Source organism: Centruroides vittatus, unplaced genomic scaffold, assembly GCF_030686945.1.
Source record: "Centruroides vittatus isolate TY-2023 unplaced genomic scaffold, ASM3068694v2 scaffold_944, whole genome shotgun sequence".
In the NCBI taxonomy this organism is placed as follows: Eukaryota; Metazoa; Arthropoda; class Arachnida; order Scorpiones; family Buthidae; genus Centruroides; species Centruroides vittatus.
This window is the reverse complement of record NW_027122722.1, coordinates 127,217-146,101: the sequence shown is the minus strand read 5'-3', so window position 1 is coordinate 146,101 and position 18,885 is coordinate 127,217. Positions and strand designations below refer to the sequence as shown.

The window sequence follows — 18,885 nt, the reverse complement described above, 5'->3', positions numbered from 1 at the left end:
ACAATGAGTTAGAATATTCTAGGTTTACAATAATAGCCTTTACGCAACACGAATGGCACGCCCCTTGACTAAAAGGAAAATAGCGGACGTGTATTCAATTTTCTATAAATATGGCGTCATTACAGCCACCCTACGTAGTATATTTCATGGTTCAAGCTCGTTGGCCATATTGTACAGTACAACTAACGCAATCTTCTTAATTTGTATATTGTCAACTACGCCAATCGCTCTTATAAATGTAAACTGGTATTATATATCTTTCCGTCCTGTGGGCACTGAGAGGGTCTCTTTTAGCAATCCCATTATGGGTTCGGCCAGGCCGACAATGAGGCGGCCGGATGGCGAGGGACGGGGCTCGACATCTCCAAACGGACCACCCCCCGAAAAATTCCTGGGGACTTTTCGACCTGTCCGGATCGATCCGTTTCCCCAGAGCGGTAGGCTGCCACCTTGACCGTTCGCCCATCCGTCCCTAATTTAATTATAGTTAAAGCGTTAGCCTGCCGCTCTGGGAGATCCGAGATCGAATTCGGATGAACATTCCAAAGAATTTTCAATAGGTGGTCTGTCTCTCACTACCTGGTCGTATTTTTGGGGCCTAGCCGAATCAAAATGGATCCGGGGAAAAAAGATCTTAGTGCCCACAAAGCGGGAAAAAAACGTAACCTAAACGCTGAAAGTGTAAGCGAAATTTTGAGAAGCATTAAAAATGAAATGTATTTCACTCAATCGCGATTATAAATAAAATATTATAAATAAATAATATTTATAATTATAAATAAAATATTTGATTATTTAATACAATAAACACCCAATTATCGATTGAATAGAATATTTTACAAATAGTTCCCCCAGCTGGCAGCACTGTCGAGAATAATTTTCCCGCAAAATTAGAAGGTTGTATAATCTATTGTCGAAATGGACGGATATTCGAATCAAACAACAAAATATCGTATTAATGGCACTCTCTTGCCTCAATATCAAGGAAAAAATGTCTGTCTTCTTGGCTACGTTATTCAGGTTTGTTATTCGTTTAAGTTGATCGTGAAAATAGTTTTTATATTATAAATAATATAGTTGTGTATTCTGAATACACAACTATAACTATATTACTGCGTGACAATAAAAGCACATAAATAATTTTTATTAAATTTTCTTTAGTAGCTGTATTTTATGTTGATTTAGTGGTAGTCTCTTTAATCCGATTGACGGTAGACTGTCTCACAGCTAAACAGGTTCAAAACTTCTTTATTGGCTTTTTTCAAATGCATTTCGGATCAGTGTTATCATTTCTGATCCCTCTTCAGTGCTATAAAAACAAAGGTTTTATATTAACAAAAAATTAGCGCGAGTAAAAAACAATAAAACACTTAAAAAACACCCCCTTTCCCATACCTTTAAGTTCTTCACATACTCTCTAACACCCATACAGCACTCTCAAGTTCTGTTTACATTTCAATTTAAAAATATGGTTATTTTACTTTCCACAAGTGTACCACAGTAATACTACAAGTAATTACAAAGTTTTACATCTAATTAACAATTTAAAATATTTTTATGTACAAAGTTTTAAACAATACGTACGTACTGGCCTTCTTTAAAAATATTCCAAACCTTTTACACATTTTTCAAAAAAGTTTTGGGTATACTATAGATTACTCCCTATGGAATTTTGTGTGTTTGGGTATATATCTGAACTCGGGACCGAGACGAGTTCAACGATACTCTACTTTTGGACCGGAGACGAAAAATAAAAAAGTTATCATACTTTTTTTCGGCGATCGCGCGATGATAGGGAGTTGCGTCGCTCTCCGCTAAGTCGGCCTCGCTATCGCGATCGGGAGTCCCGTCGCTTGCCGTTAAAATTGCCTTTAGTAGACGTTTTCCCCCTTTTTTACTTTGTTCAAGAACTACCATGAATCGATCACTAGTTTAGCACATGGCGGCGTGTGGTGGCGCCCATACGAGAGGTCAGTCGGGCCGCCATGTTCGCTGCCATAAGTAACATTAACTGAAATGGCGATTGCGCGATGATCGGAAGTCGTGTCGCTCTCTCCGCTCTCGTATCGCTTGTTTAACGCTCCGGGAGATGACCGTAGTCCGACGTCACGGTTTGCAGACTTTACCGCAAGATGGCAATACTAGCAACTATGGTGCCGTCTGCATGAGAGCATTAAAAAAGTATGGTAACTTAAAAAGTGTGATAACTTTTTTATTTTTCGTCTCCGGTCCAAAAATAGGGTACCGTTGAACTCGTCTCGGTCCCCTGAGTTCAAATATATAATCAAAGTCCTGAAATTCCATAGGGAGTAATCTATAGTACACCCAAAGTTTTATAACGCTCTTTTAAAATAATCCAAAAAACACTACGTTTTTCCAATTCTAGAACATTTTCCTCGGTACAGTTTTCACACGTCTACAATAATTCTATTTACATAAACTATTGGCTTGTTGCGCCTGTAATGTGTTGTATTAGAAATATTAAAATGTAAATTATTAGTGAGTCCGCCAGGTGGCGATCGTTGCTGATGCATCATGGGAACGGTACCTGAGCGCTCACTTTGATTGTAACGACAAGGCAATAAACATAACATGGCGCAGTCGACAAACGTTTAGAAAAAAAAGAAGATTCTCCGGTACTGGATTCGACATGTCCACGTTTCAAAATCTTCCTCCTCCCAAACCGATGTTGGTAGAAGGTGACTTGGGAGCGAATTGGAAGAAATTCAAGAAAAGTTATCTACTTTATTCGACGGCGACCGAACTCACGACGAAGAACAATGAAACTCAAGCCGCCATCTTGCTCCATTGTTTGGGGGAAGAAGCTCTAGAAATTTTTGAAACATTAGAACTTAATGAAGAAGAAGTGAAACAACCGAATGTAATTTTAGAAAAACTCGAGTCGTATTTTATTCCGAAAAGCAACCAAAGTGTTGAGAGTCACAAGTTCAATACTCGTGTGCAAGGACCGAGCGAAGCCTTTGACGATTTTGTAGCAGACCTACGTAAGCTATCGATAAATTGTGAGTTTGGAAATTTACGGGATCGACTATTAAGAGATAGAATTGTGAGTGGTATTCGTGATCAGAAGGTAAAGGAACGTCTACTACGAGAAACGGAGCTATCATTAACAAAGGCAATCGACATATGCAGAGCTGCTGAACAGACAGAGAGCCACATTAAACTCTTGTCGAATCACCCGAAGAATATAGAAGTCAACGTGGTAAAACGAAAATCAAGAGAACGTCTCAGTGAATCACGTGATCAGGAAAATAGGTCTAGTGCAGAAACAAAGAACCATCGGACAGAGAACAATTGGCGTGGATATCGAAGACCGGAAAATAAGTTCCAAGGAAGACAACGGAATTGTGGGAGATGTGGTTATAGACATAATAAACCGAACTGTCCAGCAATGGGCAAACAATGTAATAAATGCAAGGAATACAATCATTTTGCGAAAGTGTGTCGAAATAACATGATAAATGTACTGGAAATGGCGCCAGAGAGTACAAACGACTACGTATTGGCGTCACTGGAAAGCAGAGGTAAGAACCTTGATCTAGACTGGTCAGAGACTTTAAGAATTTTAGATTGTGATAAAAGTGTTAGTTTTAAGATAGATACTGGTGCACACGTCAATGTAATCCCCGCATATATTTTTGAGACTCTTAATCTAAGAAGATTGCTAAAGAAAACGAATATTACGATTTCAAATTACGGCGGAAATAGATTAATGGTGTTAGGAGCGTGTGATTTAACAGTACGAACTAAGGATAAGGTTAAGGAACTTTTGAATTTTATAATAGTCAAGACAGCTGACCAAGCAGCACCTATTTTAGGACTAGAGAGTATTCAAAAACTAAATTTACTGCAGAGAAACCGAAATATTTTAGAAATAAAAACGGAAAGTGATTATTTTACTAAATACAGTAATGTATTTGAAGGCATAGGCAGGATCAAAATAAAACCCTGTGAATTTAAATTAAAGGATGACTACAAGGCTGTGGTAGTTCCTACACGCCGAGTACCATTTAACTTAATGAATCCACTAAAGAAAGAATTAATGAGAATGATAAATGATGGAATTATATGCAGCATAGATGAACCGACAGAGTTTGTAAACCCAATCGTCCTAGTTCGCAAACCTGATGGATCCCTGAGAATATGTTTAGATCCACAGAATTTGAATCACTCGATAATGAGAGAACACTTTGAAATACCGACCTTTGAAGAAATCACAAGGGATATGGCAGGTTCCAAATTTTTCTCTATCCTCGATGCAAACAAGGGATTTTGGCAGATTGAACTGGCAGATAGCTCATCAAAATTAACAACCTTTAGTACACCTTTTGGGAGATATAGGTTTCTGCGACTACCCTTTGGATTGACAAATGCTCCTGAGATCTTTCACAAAACATTTACAGAAATTTTTGCTCATATTGAAGGAGTCAAGATTTACATTGATGATCTTATCATTCATGCAAAGGACACAGAAGAACATGACAGAATCTTAGAATTGGTTCTGAAGACAGCAGAAGAGAAAGGGGTTAGGTTCAATAAGGATAAGTGCAAATTTAAACTAAAGGAAGTCAAATATGTGGGACATATCTTGTCAGAAGACGGTATTAGAATTGATCCAGATAAAGTTGAAGCAATCAAACGCATCCCAAAGCCAACTGGTTTAAAAGAACTTAATCGATTCATGGGCATGATAAATTATGTGGCAAAATTTATACCAAATTTAGCTAGTCATACTGCAAAATTAAGGACTCTACTGAAACAGGATTGTTTGTGGCAGTGGACTGATCAACATGATAAGGAATTTCTGAAGCTAAAGAATCTTTTGAGCAGCACCCCAGTCTTACAATTTTATGATAAAGATAAACCACTAGTACTGTCAGTGGATAGTTCAAAAGATGGAATGGGAGCTGTACTACTTCAGGAAGGTGCTCCGGTGGCTTATGCATCAAAGACTCTCACGGAGACCCAGAAAAATTATGCACAAATTGAAAAAGAGGCACTGGCAATAGTGTTTGGCTGTCAGCGTTTTCACCAGTATGTGTATGGTCGTGAAATTACAGTTGAGAGTGACCATAAACCACTAGAGGCAATTTTTCAAAAGCCACTAAATAAATGCCCACTACGCCTTCAGAGATTAAGGATAACCTTACAAAATTATAATTTTAGAGTAAAATACAGACCAGGATCACAACTTGTGTTGGCTGATGCTCTTTCTCGAGCTAGCTATATGGACAGGAATTTTGATGTGATGGAATCTGATGTTGAAGCTCAAGTTAACCTTATCAATTACTGTAGCATTACTCCAAAGAAATTTGAAAAGCTTCGTCATGAAACAAAAAGAGATAGAGAGTTACAGTCACTGATTAACATAATAAAGGGAGGTTGGCCAGAACAGAAAAACATGATAGATCCACTAGTCAAACCATATTGGAAGTTTCGTGAAGACCTGAGTGAAGTGAGAGGCATAGTATGTAAAGGTGAACAATTAGTTATTCCCAAGAGCATGAGAGCAGAGACAATTGATAGACTACACTATAATCACATGGGAATCAATAAAACATTATGGAGAGCAAAAGAACATGTTTTTTGGCCTTTCATGGAAAAAGAAATAATTGATGTTGTAAGGAACTGTCCAGCATGCCTAAAGTATCAAAATTCAAATCCAAAAGAAACACTTATTAACAGAGAACTTGCCACAAGACCATGGGAAATTGTCACCACTGATATCTGCCATTTATTTGGTAAAGATTATCTATTAGTAGTAGACACATTTTCACGATTCCCAGAAGTTTATTGTATGAACCAAAACACCACTCATTCCAAAATAGTTGAAACCATGAAATCAATATTTTCCAGACATGGCAAGCCAGAAGTTGTATACTCGGGTAATGATACCCAGTTTGTGAACAAACACTTCCAACAATTTCTAGAAGACTGGGAAATTACACACAAGACGAGCTCTCCACGAAACCCTCAGTCCAATGGTTTCATTGAACGGCATGTACAAACTATCAAAAAATTACTTAAAAAAGCAGTGTATGACTCAAAGGACATCTATCTGACCTTGTTGGAATACAGAAATACACCTTTAGGTCGAGGTATTCCATCCCCAGCACAACTTCTGTATGGTCGTAGGTTGCGAGGGCAAGTGCCCATGAGGAATAATCTCTTGAAACCCAGAATACTTGTAGACAAATTTAGAAAACACCATACGCAAAGACAACAAGTACAAAAACACTATTTTGATAGGAATGCTAGAGATCTAATAGCATTAAGTCCACATGACAGAGTGATGGTGCAAATTGATAAAAGAAACTGGGAGCCTGGTGAAATAATAAAAATAGACAGATATCGACCAAGGTCTTATATTGTGCGCCTAGACAAAGATGGCAAACACTTCATTCGTAATCGAAGATTTTTAAGGAAGTTTGACATTAATAGATTTAGAAACATACAGAATCACTCAAATGAAGTGTTAGATCAACCAATTGAGGAGAAACAGGCTAGTGAACAAGAGGAAAACATGGAAAGCTCCAGTGGTAGAGAGGAAATGAACACAGAAAATGAGGAGTTGGAAGATCGGGAGGTGAACGGCAATGAGGCTAAGGACTTGACAACTCGAGCAGGTCGGGTGGTCCGTAGGCCATCGCGTTTCAAAGACTTTGTATAAAAGGGGGAGATGTAATGTGTTGTATTAGAGATATTAAAATGTAAATTATTAGTGAGTCCGCCAGGTGGCGATCGTTGCTGATGCATCATGGGAACGGTACCTGAGCGCTCACTTTGATTGTAACGACAAGGCAATAAACATAACAGCGCCCTCTATTATGTTATACCACTGCTTGTTGATTTGCATCCCATTTGACAAATTTACTAAATTATTATTATTATTGTTATATTTTATTATTTCTACATGCTCTTTGAATCTTCGTTTATAGATATTTTTTTCGGAATGTAATATTTTGGTCTTATTTCTAACTATTTGGCATTTACTGTTTATTATGTGGGTAAACCATGGGGAGGTATCATGTTTCAACCGGATAGCAGCTTCATGTTCTTTTGAACATGAAGCTGCTATCCGATTTTTGTACAGCCTATTTTCTTGACATTTTCACATGAAATTTTTTAATTGAAGTAATTAGATAACATTAAACATTTATCATTGAAAATTACTCTGTAGTTGTGTACAATATAAAAGTGTAAAATAAAACAAAATTTTAAAGACATAGGTCTAGGTTTAAAGTGATTTTATTAACCTTTGTGAACAAAGTCTATTATAATACCAACTATTTTATATTGCTAATAGTAAATATATATGGTATAGGCCTAAATTAAATGTTTAAAGAATAAAAACATAACTAAACTAGGTTAATAATTCAGTTGGCTATAGGAAAGGAGAAAAGGAAAGGAAGGAAAAGGAAAAATACCGTATAATGCAAATTAGTAAATACACTTTTTTCACAAATATTTCGGATGCATTGTGTCCTCTTTCATCAGAAGACAGACTACTTTCCTTTCTTCTCTCCTATAAGGAATTATTAATAGTAAACACAAAGCGTTATTCAATGGCCTGTTAAAAATAATGGTGTAATAAAAGAGATAGTAACATAGATAAAGTAATTAGCCTACCACTAATTAAAGAAAATTTACATAACTAGCCTAGTCTAAATAAAATAGGCTTACACCAAAATAAAACGTTTTAGGAACAATTGATTATTTATTTAATTAGCATGGAATAAAAGTAATGAAGAAAATAAAATCATAGCCCTGCTGTTTTCTGTGTATTAACATTAAGATTAAATTAGGTGTAGACCTATTACATTTAAAAAATATTAACAGGCTGAACTTAAAAAGTTTCATGGAAATTAATAACTGATAAATAAAATCTGGTGTCTTATTTTTTGCCTAAAGTGTGTATCATTTTCTATCTCATTTTGAAATGCACAAAACTCAGACAAAAGATGATACAATAAAAAACAACTAGCAGCTGAAAGCTGCATTTATATACTACATACAAATTTCTAATTAAATATCCATGTCTTTTGCAGACATGTACAGAGCAAAAGTTAGTTGAACCAAGGCCGCTTGATCACTTCCCTTGTAAGGCCATCCGCCGATTCTCTCTCTCTATGAGACCAAGCGTATAGACGCTAGTTAATATTTTCTCTTTTTGTGGCACTGACAATCGGTGACATTCCGTCATCATCGTTTCAGGTATTGTACGTTAGAAGAGGAGTTCGGAGACGTTGCTGCATTTAAGTATTTTCCTCATTAAAGCAGGTTGAAACTTTTGACAATTAAGAAACGAGCTGCTGCAAACGATGTTCTCTAGTTCATGAAAAAAGCATGGAAATGCTTCGAAAAAGGCGAAATAATAATAATACAGTATTTTTCGCATCTTTTTTTTCATAAGACGTTTTTAGGAAGAAATAATAACCGAGTATTATTGGCACGGAAAATACAAACTTTTCCACACTAATACCATTTAATAATCTCTGTTCGATTCTTAAAGATACCAGTGGTTAATCATTAATGGGTTAATGTTACCTTAGGTTCCGAGATGGCGGCGGTGGGAATTTTTCCCTATCTTGGCGACTGCGGCAGGGGAAAAATTTTTTCCCTAGAGTCGTGACGTCGACGCCGTTGAGAATTTTTTCCCCGTTTGGTTTCAACCCTGAGATCGACGTTGCCGAGTATCCTGTAACCTCGAAACGGCGACGATCGTGTGTAAATTTGCGACGGTAGAGGGAGCCTTTTCGTGACGTCGTGCGAGAGTAATATCGGCGGGAAATTCGTAGTTGTGTTACGAACGAATATGCAAATACTCGATCTGTGACGTGATTTCTGTTTCATTTCAATGCAATTTTATGCAAATTGACTAGTTTCCAGTTGGAATCGTTTACTGCAGTGTTGCGACGAATTGCGTATTGGAATATTTGCTGTTTATTTTTTCTGGTTACGATATTTCATTTTTTTTCCTCACCACCTCCCCGCATTTAGTTTATTGCCAATTATTCGATAATGAGTAGTTTTGCCGATTTGAGTTTCAACGACGAATTTCGGTCGAGTTGCACCACACGTGATTTCTACAAGTTAATGGAAGATGACTTCTTGGAGCTAGGTTTGCCTCCCCGTATCGATAACGCATTGAGATTTCTGAAATTTGCTGTAAAATTAGGCATACAGCCAACTAAGTCCGTTTGCATTCCGTGGCGATTCTAAATGCAAATTATATCATCGGAGTAATAGAGAAAGCTGTTTCTTGCGAAGTAGTAAGTGCGGAACGAAGACTTCTGCCTTTGAAGGAACATTTAAAAGTAATTTTGGCCACATTTCTTGGGGTTGCATTCTGTTGTTTATATGGCTAAGTAGTAATAAATCGAACAGAGGGAAACGCCAATCGACCAATAAAAGAGCAGCCGAATCGAAAAGAACAGGGAAGAAAAGAGTTGTACCAAGAAAAAAGGAAAGTATCCAAGCTGGCAAAACCGAAGAAAGAATGGATCGGAAAGGGAAAAAAAAGTAGGAAGAAGTAGGCAACCACCATCGAAAAGTGAGTAAAATTATTTTTTTTTTTTTTTTTTTTTTTTTTTTTTTTTTTTTTTTTTTTTTTTTTTTTTTTCGGTTAACGTCTACAGAGAAATTCAAGATGGCGGCCGGAAACGCGGCCATCTTGAATTGAGGGAAAAATTTTTTCCCCGCCGCAGTCTCCAACGTAGGGAAAAATTTTCCCCATCGCCATCTCGGAACCTAGGGTAACATTAACCCATTAATGTAAATATTTTTTTACTTGAAAAGTACGCAAACTTAGCAAAACTAGATCACCTACAGTATATTTTGTTTACTATGAAAAATTTTACATTTTCGGACCATATATGATAACTTTTTAAATGTTGTATATTAAATCTGTTATAAAATTATTACTTTTGTTAATCAAGACTCTCTGTAAGAAGAAATACCGATATAACTCTTCAAAACAATTTGCTTATTTTTTGCAACTAGTTTTTATATTAAAAAAATTGCGCAAAATATGCATGGAAATATGGTGATATTCAAGGTAAGAACTTAGTGTAATTAATATTGGAGAAGTACACAGAAATATGAACAAAGCAACATATATTGTTTTAAAGTTGAAATTAAAAGTAAAAGTAACATTGCTTCAGGTTACATCTCTAATAAGTTTAATCTCAATCAGTTTACATCTCTAAATAAAATTATTTATAGAAAAAGCAAAAGCTTGTTACAAGGAAAAATTAATTTATTGAAAACTGTCATAATATAAAGTGTACACTATGTTTTTGACTGAATTTTACAAACTGCAAAGAACAGAAATGTACTTATCTTCTTTCTTGTCAGAAATTTATAAATGTAAAGTAGACAACATTAGACTTTTAATACTTTTTTTGAAGTGGGCTTATGCTGCAGTCTGAGAACTTTTTTCACAGTTTGACTTAATTGTCCAGTCCAATTGGTCAGCAAAGGGCTAACAAACTTTGTTGCTATTATATTGCACATGTGGTTATTGTGATTTGAATTTGCACCTTCAGTGTTAGTCTTACACCACAGTACCAAGCAGTATTTCAAGTGCAAAAGAATGACCTTTACAAGCATAACTTTCAAACCATCCTGGCAAGGATTTGTATATCTCAGTACCTTGTCAAAAAATCTGCAAGAATTTAATTCTCACCAACGATAGTCTTGGATACTGAAGTTATCCTCTATTGTGGTTTGATATTAACCACTTCTGTCTCGGTCCTTCATTCGATGGGATTTCACGAAATGCAACTTTTAATCCTTCAGAAGTTTTAGATCCAGCATATGATGTGCAAAAAGGACCGCAACAATTTTTAGGCAAAATGTGCCTTTTCTATTTGAACTATACAATATACTATTATATCTATACACCAAGCTACTGTTGAAGAAAAAGTCTCATCAACCGTATATAACTCATGAATAAGTATAACTATATACAACTATAACTTTATGTAACTACAGTAGAGCATTGATTATCCGACTTAATTGGGGACTGGGGTTGGTCGGATAACTGAAAAAGTCGGATAACCGAAAAGTATGAAAAAAATACATTATTAGTATAGTGTATTAGGCCTGGTTTAAATACTAGCCTCCCTTTCATGGTCGAGCCAATGCTGCCAGCTAAAACATGCAAAAATTTAACAAAAATAATATTAAAGTAGCCAAGACATAACCAAATATTGTAGCGCCACATCACTAGAGGACATTTAAATTTGCCGACTAGAATGCGGTCGGTTAATCGGGGGTCGGATAATCGATGCTCTACTGTATTACAATTTCATAAAATAGCCATATCTGCACATGAAACGATCAATTTACTCAAACATGATTCTCGCCAATAAGTAGTGCCAAAATCTTTTTGCAGCGGTGAAAAATGGAAACAGTGAATACGGCAATTTTCCTTACGGCGAATGGCCTTACTAGCAAAGCGATCAAGCGGCCTTGGTTGAACTGACAAAAAGTTTTTTAGTGTTTCTTAAAATTAAAAAGTCTCAAGTCATCTCAAAAGTCTCTTGCCATTTTCATTCAGAAAAGTTATATGTTAAAAAGCACTAAATAAACTTTATTTTGTATTAGTACAGGACAGGTCAGACATAGATTAAGTCAAATTTCACAACTGTCTCATATTTACCCATTTTTCAGGCTGTCTCATATTTACCCACGTTGACCCTATCTTCTAGGGAACAAAATTGGTAGAAGAGTAACTGTTTGTTTAGTACTTAATTTATTACTAGGACTTATTATACTGGTGACATGGTTCTGCAATTCAAGAAAACATATCAGAAAAAACAGTCTTTATTTTTCTGATATGTTTTCTTGAATTGCAGAACCATGTCACCAGTATAAATAAGTCCTAGTAATAAAATAAGTCCTTGTAGACAAATTACGTACTAAACATAAGATAAGGACACAAAGGCATATAATTGGTAACTGTTTGTTGTTTATCATTTATTATTATTGTAATTAATGTAAAGATTTATTCTATTGTTTGGTCTTAAATTCTGCTAATTTTGTTATTTAATGCAGTTACTTTTTTTAGTACTTTTTTTGTGAATTAAAAGTGTAATTATAATCAAAAATCAAATATTTCATGCCGTTTTATTTGTAGAAATATAAGGAAACAATTATATTTCTGAATGAGATGGTTGGGACCTTATCAGAGCCGTAGACCATACCCATTGGAGCAAAAAAGTCAAAGGACCCATACCTCTATATGAGATACGGTCCCCTCGAAATTGGCCTACTTCTGGGTTGTGTGCCATCGGGAGTTGTGCCACCTCACTAAGACTATCGCCTTTAACTATTTAGCTAGTGCAACCATGTTGACTTTTAAGTAGTCCGCTTGACTATTTGTACACCTTTCTTTGGTACAACAGAGCTCACGAGAAAGGCGCACAATCTGAATTACAACCTGTTGTGGACTCAATCTACAATACTCAGAGTCTGCAGCAATCCGAAAACTCCTCTTTGTATGGGAGAGTCTATTCATAACAACCTCGGAAAACTGCAACACACCCACTCTGGAACTGCCCAACATATGGATTGCCCTATATAAACGGTTAAATAGTGATTTACATCATCTGTCACACCGTTGATGTGGATCAGCACCATGCATGTGCCGTAGTACATCGCACGTGTAACATCATATGTATTCGAAATTTATAGCTGATTCATATCAAGTTTATTCCAAAAGCGTTTTATTTAAAAATTTATATGCATTCCTTTTCTGTTTTGAATGTATATGTACAATTTAAAAGTTTTTATTTTGCCTGAAGACGACGAAAATACATTCGTTGAAAGTGCTCAAAAAGAAAACTATTAATAATGCCGCACACAGTGAAAATTTATTTTTACTACTACTGTTACTTGGCATGAGTATAACACTAAAACTGTGATTACAATTTTTCTTAGCAGACAGAACTTTTTAATATTTTATTTTTATGAATTAATTTGTTAAATAAAGATTTTAATTTCGATGCTGTAGACAAGAGTTCTAAATGGTAACAAATAGGATTAGTGTGTTGGATCAAAACTCAAACCCATGGCGGTGGCAGGCTGATACTTTTATCATTTCGGGCAGGCATTTTGCATTATCTGTCTGTTGCAATAAAAGATTATTTAAATATTGTAATTTAGAGATTAAAAATCATTTAATGTTATTGATATGTATGAACATAGCTTTGATTGTAGATTGCCAATGTATGTATGTCGAAAGATTTTTTCACTATTTCCTTAATTATAATATGCACTTTTTATCACTTTTGCTCATACAAAATAGAGGTGTGTCTTTATAGTCCATTTGCATTTACTGCAGTACAAAACAATAGTTGGAAGTCATCGCTGGCAGATTGTGCGATATGTTACACACCAATAATACACATTATTGGTTTTACTGCTCGATAGTCACGTTACTTCATATGAGCTTTGCTGATTTTGCTGATAACGAGCATTTAATTTAAACTCCATTTTAACATGTAAAGTGTTTTCTAGATGACGTTACAATGCAGCGTTAAAACAAGGTTACTGTATTTGCAGACAAGAGTGGAAATATGGCTGCCAAACCATAAAAAATTTCATTTTAAATGATTTATTTAGCTACATGATGACAGTTGCTTGGATACAAATAGGTTTAAGCTGAAGATATTTGTTAACATTTTCATTTGCTTAAGTGTTTTTGAAATTTATTTTACATTGATTTGATTTGATTTATTATTTTTTGCAGCGTGATCCAAACGGAATGTCTTTTAAACTAAAGGCCAGTGACAATCAAATAGTTGTCATTCAGATGAAAGAACCAGTAAGTTAATTTAATTGAATAAAGTCGGAGACTTCATTACATTTTCTATTAATATGAAACAGTAAAACTAATGTAAACTTATTTTGTTTTTTTCTGTTTTCTGTCTGATAAATAAAGTTTATTTTTTCGTATTTTATTGCAGTTAATAAAACCATCTCCAGATACTATGAGATATGCTTTAATGGAGTATGTAAACAGTCATTGTGTAGTGTTGAAGTAGTTCCACGTTATCTCGTTCATCTCCAGGAAAAACAAAGAAGAACATATTGTAAATCACTCTTTCTCTTTTTATTTTTGTATTCAAAAAATGTCTGAATGTTCTATTTTGGCTCCCAAGGCAACATTTTCTTGTTTGTTTTTCCAAAGATGAGTGAGGCAACTCCAAAGTACTCGAAAGCTGTGTAATGTAAATAACAAACAATACCTGATTTATCTGTATCATCAAATGATCTGCCAGATTATCTGTCGGGCTATTTTAAGGCTTGTAAATATTTAAATACAAATCAATTTGGTTAGAGGTGGTGGTTCCACTGCCATCTCTTGATTATTTCTAATTAAATTTACTACGAGATGGCAGATCACCACCTATGTCTAGCCAAATTGATTTGTACAGGGTGCGGCAGAAAGAACGTTCTGGTTTGGAAAAGCAAGATAGAGAAAGAAATCTTTTATACCTGATAAGTACACAGTATGCCATTGTCATCCATTAGGTTTCGAAGAGTACATCAGTTAAATGGCGATCGTTTATGTTGATGTCGATGCAGTTTTGAAGTCTCTTTTGGAAATTTTTCATTGATCTGCGGACCATGTCCAGCGGAATTGCTGTGATTTCTTGCATAATCGTGCCTTGAGTTATTGCAAATTTGTTGGTCGGTGTTGGTACACTTTTGATTTGAGATAGCCCCACAGAAAAAAAATCACATGGGGCCAAATCGGTAAACGCAGTGGCCAACCAATATCACCTTGTAAAAAGACAAGATGGCCCGGAAACAAGTTTCTGAGAATTCCAAGTGACCTAGAGGTATGCGACATGGCACCATCTTGCTGAAACCATACATCTTCCAGATCATTATTGTTGAGTAAATCGTTAACTAATAGACGGAGAAAATTCTCAAGTGCTCTGATGTTGCTGTCGCTAACACTGCCCTCTTCAAAGAAATAAGGACCCCACACACCAAAATCACCTAAAGCGCACCAAACCGTAACTTTTGGACCATGGAGTGGTTGCTAGTGGCATTCTCGGGGATTACTGTCAGACCAGTACCTAAAGTTCTGTTTGTTGACCATCCCCGATAAATGAAAATGGGCTTCGTCACTGGAGATCAGTACTGCTGCTGGGGGAATGCTCTGCAGAATATCCTGACACAAAGTTTTATGGATTAGATAGTCCTCATCATTCAACTCCTGAATGACCATCATTTTGTAGGGATGCATGTGGAGCGAGCTGTGTAAAAGTCTGTAGAGACTACAATCACACACGTTTAATGCAGCTGTGTATTTGCGTGCAGATTGTTTGGGAGACTGCTGTATGGAAGCTGTAGCAGTTGCCACATCTTCTGGTCTTGTTATGCTTCTAGGACTTTCTGTTTTAAAGCTGAACCTGTTCACTAAAATTTGAAACCCAACAGCAAATTGTTGGTGCAGCTGGAACTGGATCATGACGCCTGAGCTGAAAGTGTATTTGGAAGGCCCGTTGCATCATTATCACAGATTTACTGTTCGTAATGAACTCTTGGACAACAAAAGCACGATGCTCTCAGGTACATGCCATGATGGTAACTAAAAATGGCATGTGCAAACAAAAAGAAACCACGCTCACTGCTGTACCTCTACAAGCAAAGCAACGCTTTTGCCAAATCAGAACATTCTTTCTGCCGCACTGTGTATTTAAATATTTACTAGCCTTAAAATAGCCCAACAGAGATTTGGGAATTGTTTAGCTATGTAATGGTTCTTTAAAAAAAATATAGGATAATCAGAAAGTTGGCCACAACCTTAAAAATACATCTCGGTAAATGTTGACCTAAACGTACAAAGTTTTCGCAGAAAGCAACACGGATTGCCAAGGTGGCATTCGTATAATGAAACAGGCATGTCGATTCCCTTTTGCAGCTCATTATCTCTCTTTGTATCTGTCACTTTTATGATATTGTGCAATGACCATACTCCTAAACACTACCATTTACTGGCAGAGATTATAACTAAAATGTTTGAAATATTTGTGAAAAACTGCATACTGCATATTTAGGATTAAAGTTCATTTAGATGCAAATTTTAAAGTTGTGCCTGGCTTTTGGATTGCATGGTATATAAATATATGAATTAAAACTAGTAAACTGGTGAATTAATAATGAATGTATTCTCTTTTATACAAAGATATATTTTGTCCACATACAGTATATTAATTTCAAAAAAAAAAAAAAAAAAAAAAAAAAAATAGAAATCATTAAATTAACTATCATCCATGCTGAATACATGGTATATGGCATACATAAAATGAATTAAATATTCTTATTTTAATGTGTTTGAAAATGTTTGTGTTTTGTGTTATTGAGCAACATTTTCGAAAAGCAATTTTCTTGTATTTTTTGAATTTTAGATACAAGATTCCTTGGAAGGATTGGTCGAAGTACAGGGAACGGTAACGCCGAGGAATAGTGTCTTGTGTGATCATTACATTGAATTTCCCACCGATATGGCATCGAATTTTGGTATGTCAATAAAAATCTTAATATATTAAATATTCTTTCATTGTATATTTCCAACATAATTTGCCTGCAGAAGCTTTTTTGTTAAAAAGCCAACATTTGAATCATCTCATTTTATCTTAAATTAATAGATTGTTTTAATATTGTAATATATATATAAAATTTAAAAGTTTTAAATATGACAGCTGTTTATATATTTTAATCGATAACCGGATGACCAAGATGATAGTCGCTCGCTGCTCCTAGGAACTTTGATTGGAGTTGGAACCTCGGAAATTTTCACAAGCGGTTTGGCCCGAATACCTCGTGCCCAGTCTCTTGCCACTCGACCATTCAATTTGGGAATCCAAACATGTGACAAACACGAAAAAGGATTTTTTGGTGTCTGCAGTGTGGAAAGAATTAAATTTGAAATTAATCTTATCTTAGTTGTTCTGCAGTTCATTCTGACTCGATTTGTCTTATAAAAACATTTTTCAAAATTTAATTACTGTATTTACTCGCATATAAGACGACCTCACGTAGGATGAGGTGTGACTTCAAAGATCAAAATGAAGAAAATTAGATTTATTAATATAATTCTAATTTTATTTTGTTTAATCACAAGTAAAATATGAAATGTCAAATGCATTTGATATTTCATTATTCATATTCATTCAAAAATGAATCCACTCTCCATCGATTACACTTACGAGTTTCTCTGAATTCTGAATAATCATCTGTTTTCACGTGGGAATGGATTAAAACTTACATCGGGCTTCCGTGTGATTTTGGAATTTCAATCTGGAATTCAATTCAAAAGCTTTGCTTTTCCTATTCATCTTTACTTCTCACAATATACAAGAATGATTCAAATGACCCAGATAAAAATATTTGTTTTTAAATACAAGAGGGTAAGCATCCGGTAAAAAATGCTAATACATGGTTTACAAAAATTATTTGCTCCTGCATATAGGACGACCTAGGAATTTGAAGCTGTGATAAATGAATAAAAACCTCATCTTATATGCGAGTAAATATGTTATATATCAAGAGAATTGAATATTGTCTTAATTTATTGTAATTATTTTTCAGATGCGAATCTCTATAACGAAGCAGTTCAGCTGATGGCCCGATATCCAAATTACTACATTACCTTTTAATTTCATCAGTGGAAAAAAGATTTTGTTTTGCATTTATATAACAGATTTACACAAGTGATAAATGGTATGTAAATTAATTTTCACACAGTTCAGTTGTTACTGCAAGAATTGCATTAACAATAAAGGTCCAGAAAATAATGAAAGTGATTTACAAATTACAAGCAGCAACTTAACTTTATACAAGTGAAACATCTTCCATTTAACTTTTGTAAATATTATTTGTATGATTTGACAAGTAAAATCTATACCTTATCGCCGAAGAAAGTTTATTTTAAATACAACATTTTCAGTCTTCTTAACAGATCATTCACAGGTCACAGTTCTAAATTGGATTCAAAATACATCAAAAATATTTAAACTATGGAGCGTGTGCAGAATGCATTTCAAATCGTAACCCAAAGACAGTTCGTCTAGCAAATCGAATGCATTTGTTTTAAAACCTAACCTAAATCACCATTCATTAAGGTACATATTTTCATTCCTTTACTGTCACTGATGACTACCGCCCATTTCCGCTTATATTTCATTTGTGCGGATGAGCTCAGATGTTTGGTCTCAAATCGATTATTGAATAAAGATTTTTCACTGGTAAGGACAGAATTAAGAATGCATTTGCACAAATATACTCTAGCATTACTGTACTATGTTTAATGAGTATTAGCAGAGATTAGCATAAGAATTTAGTATAACAGAATTTATATTGTTTTAACTTGAAATAACAGTAAAATTGCCAATAAATTCCAATTACAAATTAATGTGTATTAGTATTATAATTTATACATCTATAATTTTAATCCTCTCTCTATATAAATCAAATTATTTATCTTTGTGTTGGCACATTGGCACAAAAATATGGTAGTTAGTAGAAAATGTCCAAATAATGCATATATGCATTATTTGGACAAACTTGAAGTGAGCTTTCCTTACTTTGTCAACCTTAAAATTTATTGAATTTGCATATTTATTATTTGTTAGAGGATCAAAAACTAAAATGCAAAAATTAGGCAAAATCAATGTTCATTTTATGTTATGACCATTTACAGGTGAAGAAATTATATGAAAAACTAGGTAAAGGAAGCAAATGCTTGCAGTGCTTGGGCCTCGGTGACACGCATTTGGTACACCCTGATTTTAACTGCCTTGGCTGCGAGCATGCCAGTCTCTGGCACAAATGCATAAAATG

The 18,885-nt window shown here is 35.0% G+C and overlaps 1 protein-coding gene across 1 annotated transcript; it reads left to right on the top strand.

Moving 5' to 3' along the window:
• The first annotated feature begins 866 nt into the window (after positions 1-866).
• Positions 867-17,966, top strand: LOC136990488 (replication protein A 14 kDa subunit-like). Its single transcript, XM_067288873.1, has 4 exons — positions 867-1,020; positions 13,778-13,852; positions 16,452-16,563; positions 17,635-17,966. The coding sequence occupies exons 1-4, from the start codon at positions 919-921 to the stop codon at positions 17,700-17,702; spliced, it is 357 nt and encodes a 118-aa protein (XP_067144974.1). The 5' UTR covers positions 867-918; the 3' UTR covers positions 17,703-17,966.
• Positions 17,967-18,885: the final 919 nt, after the last annotated feature.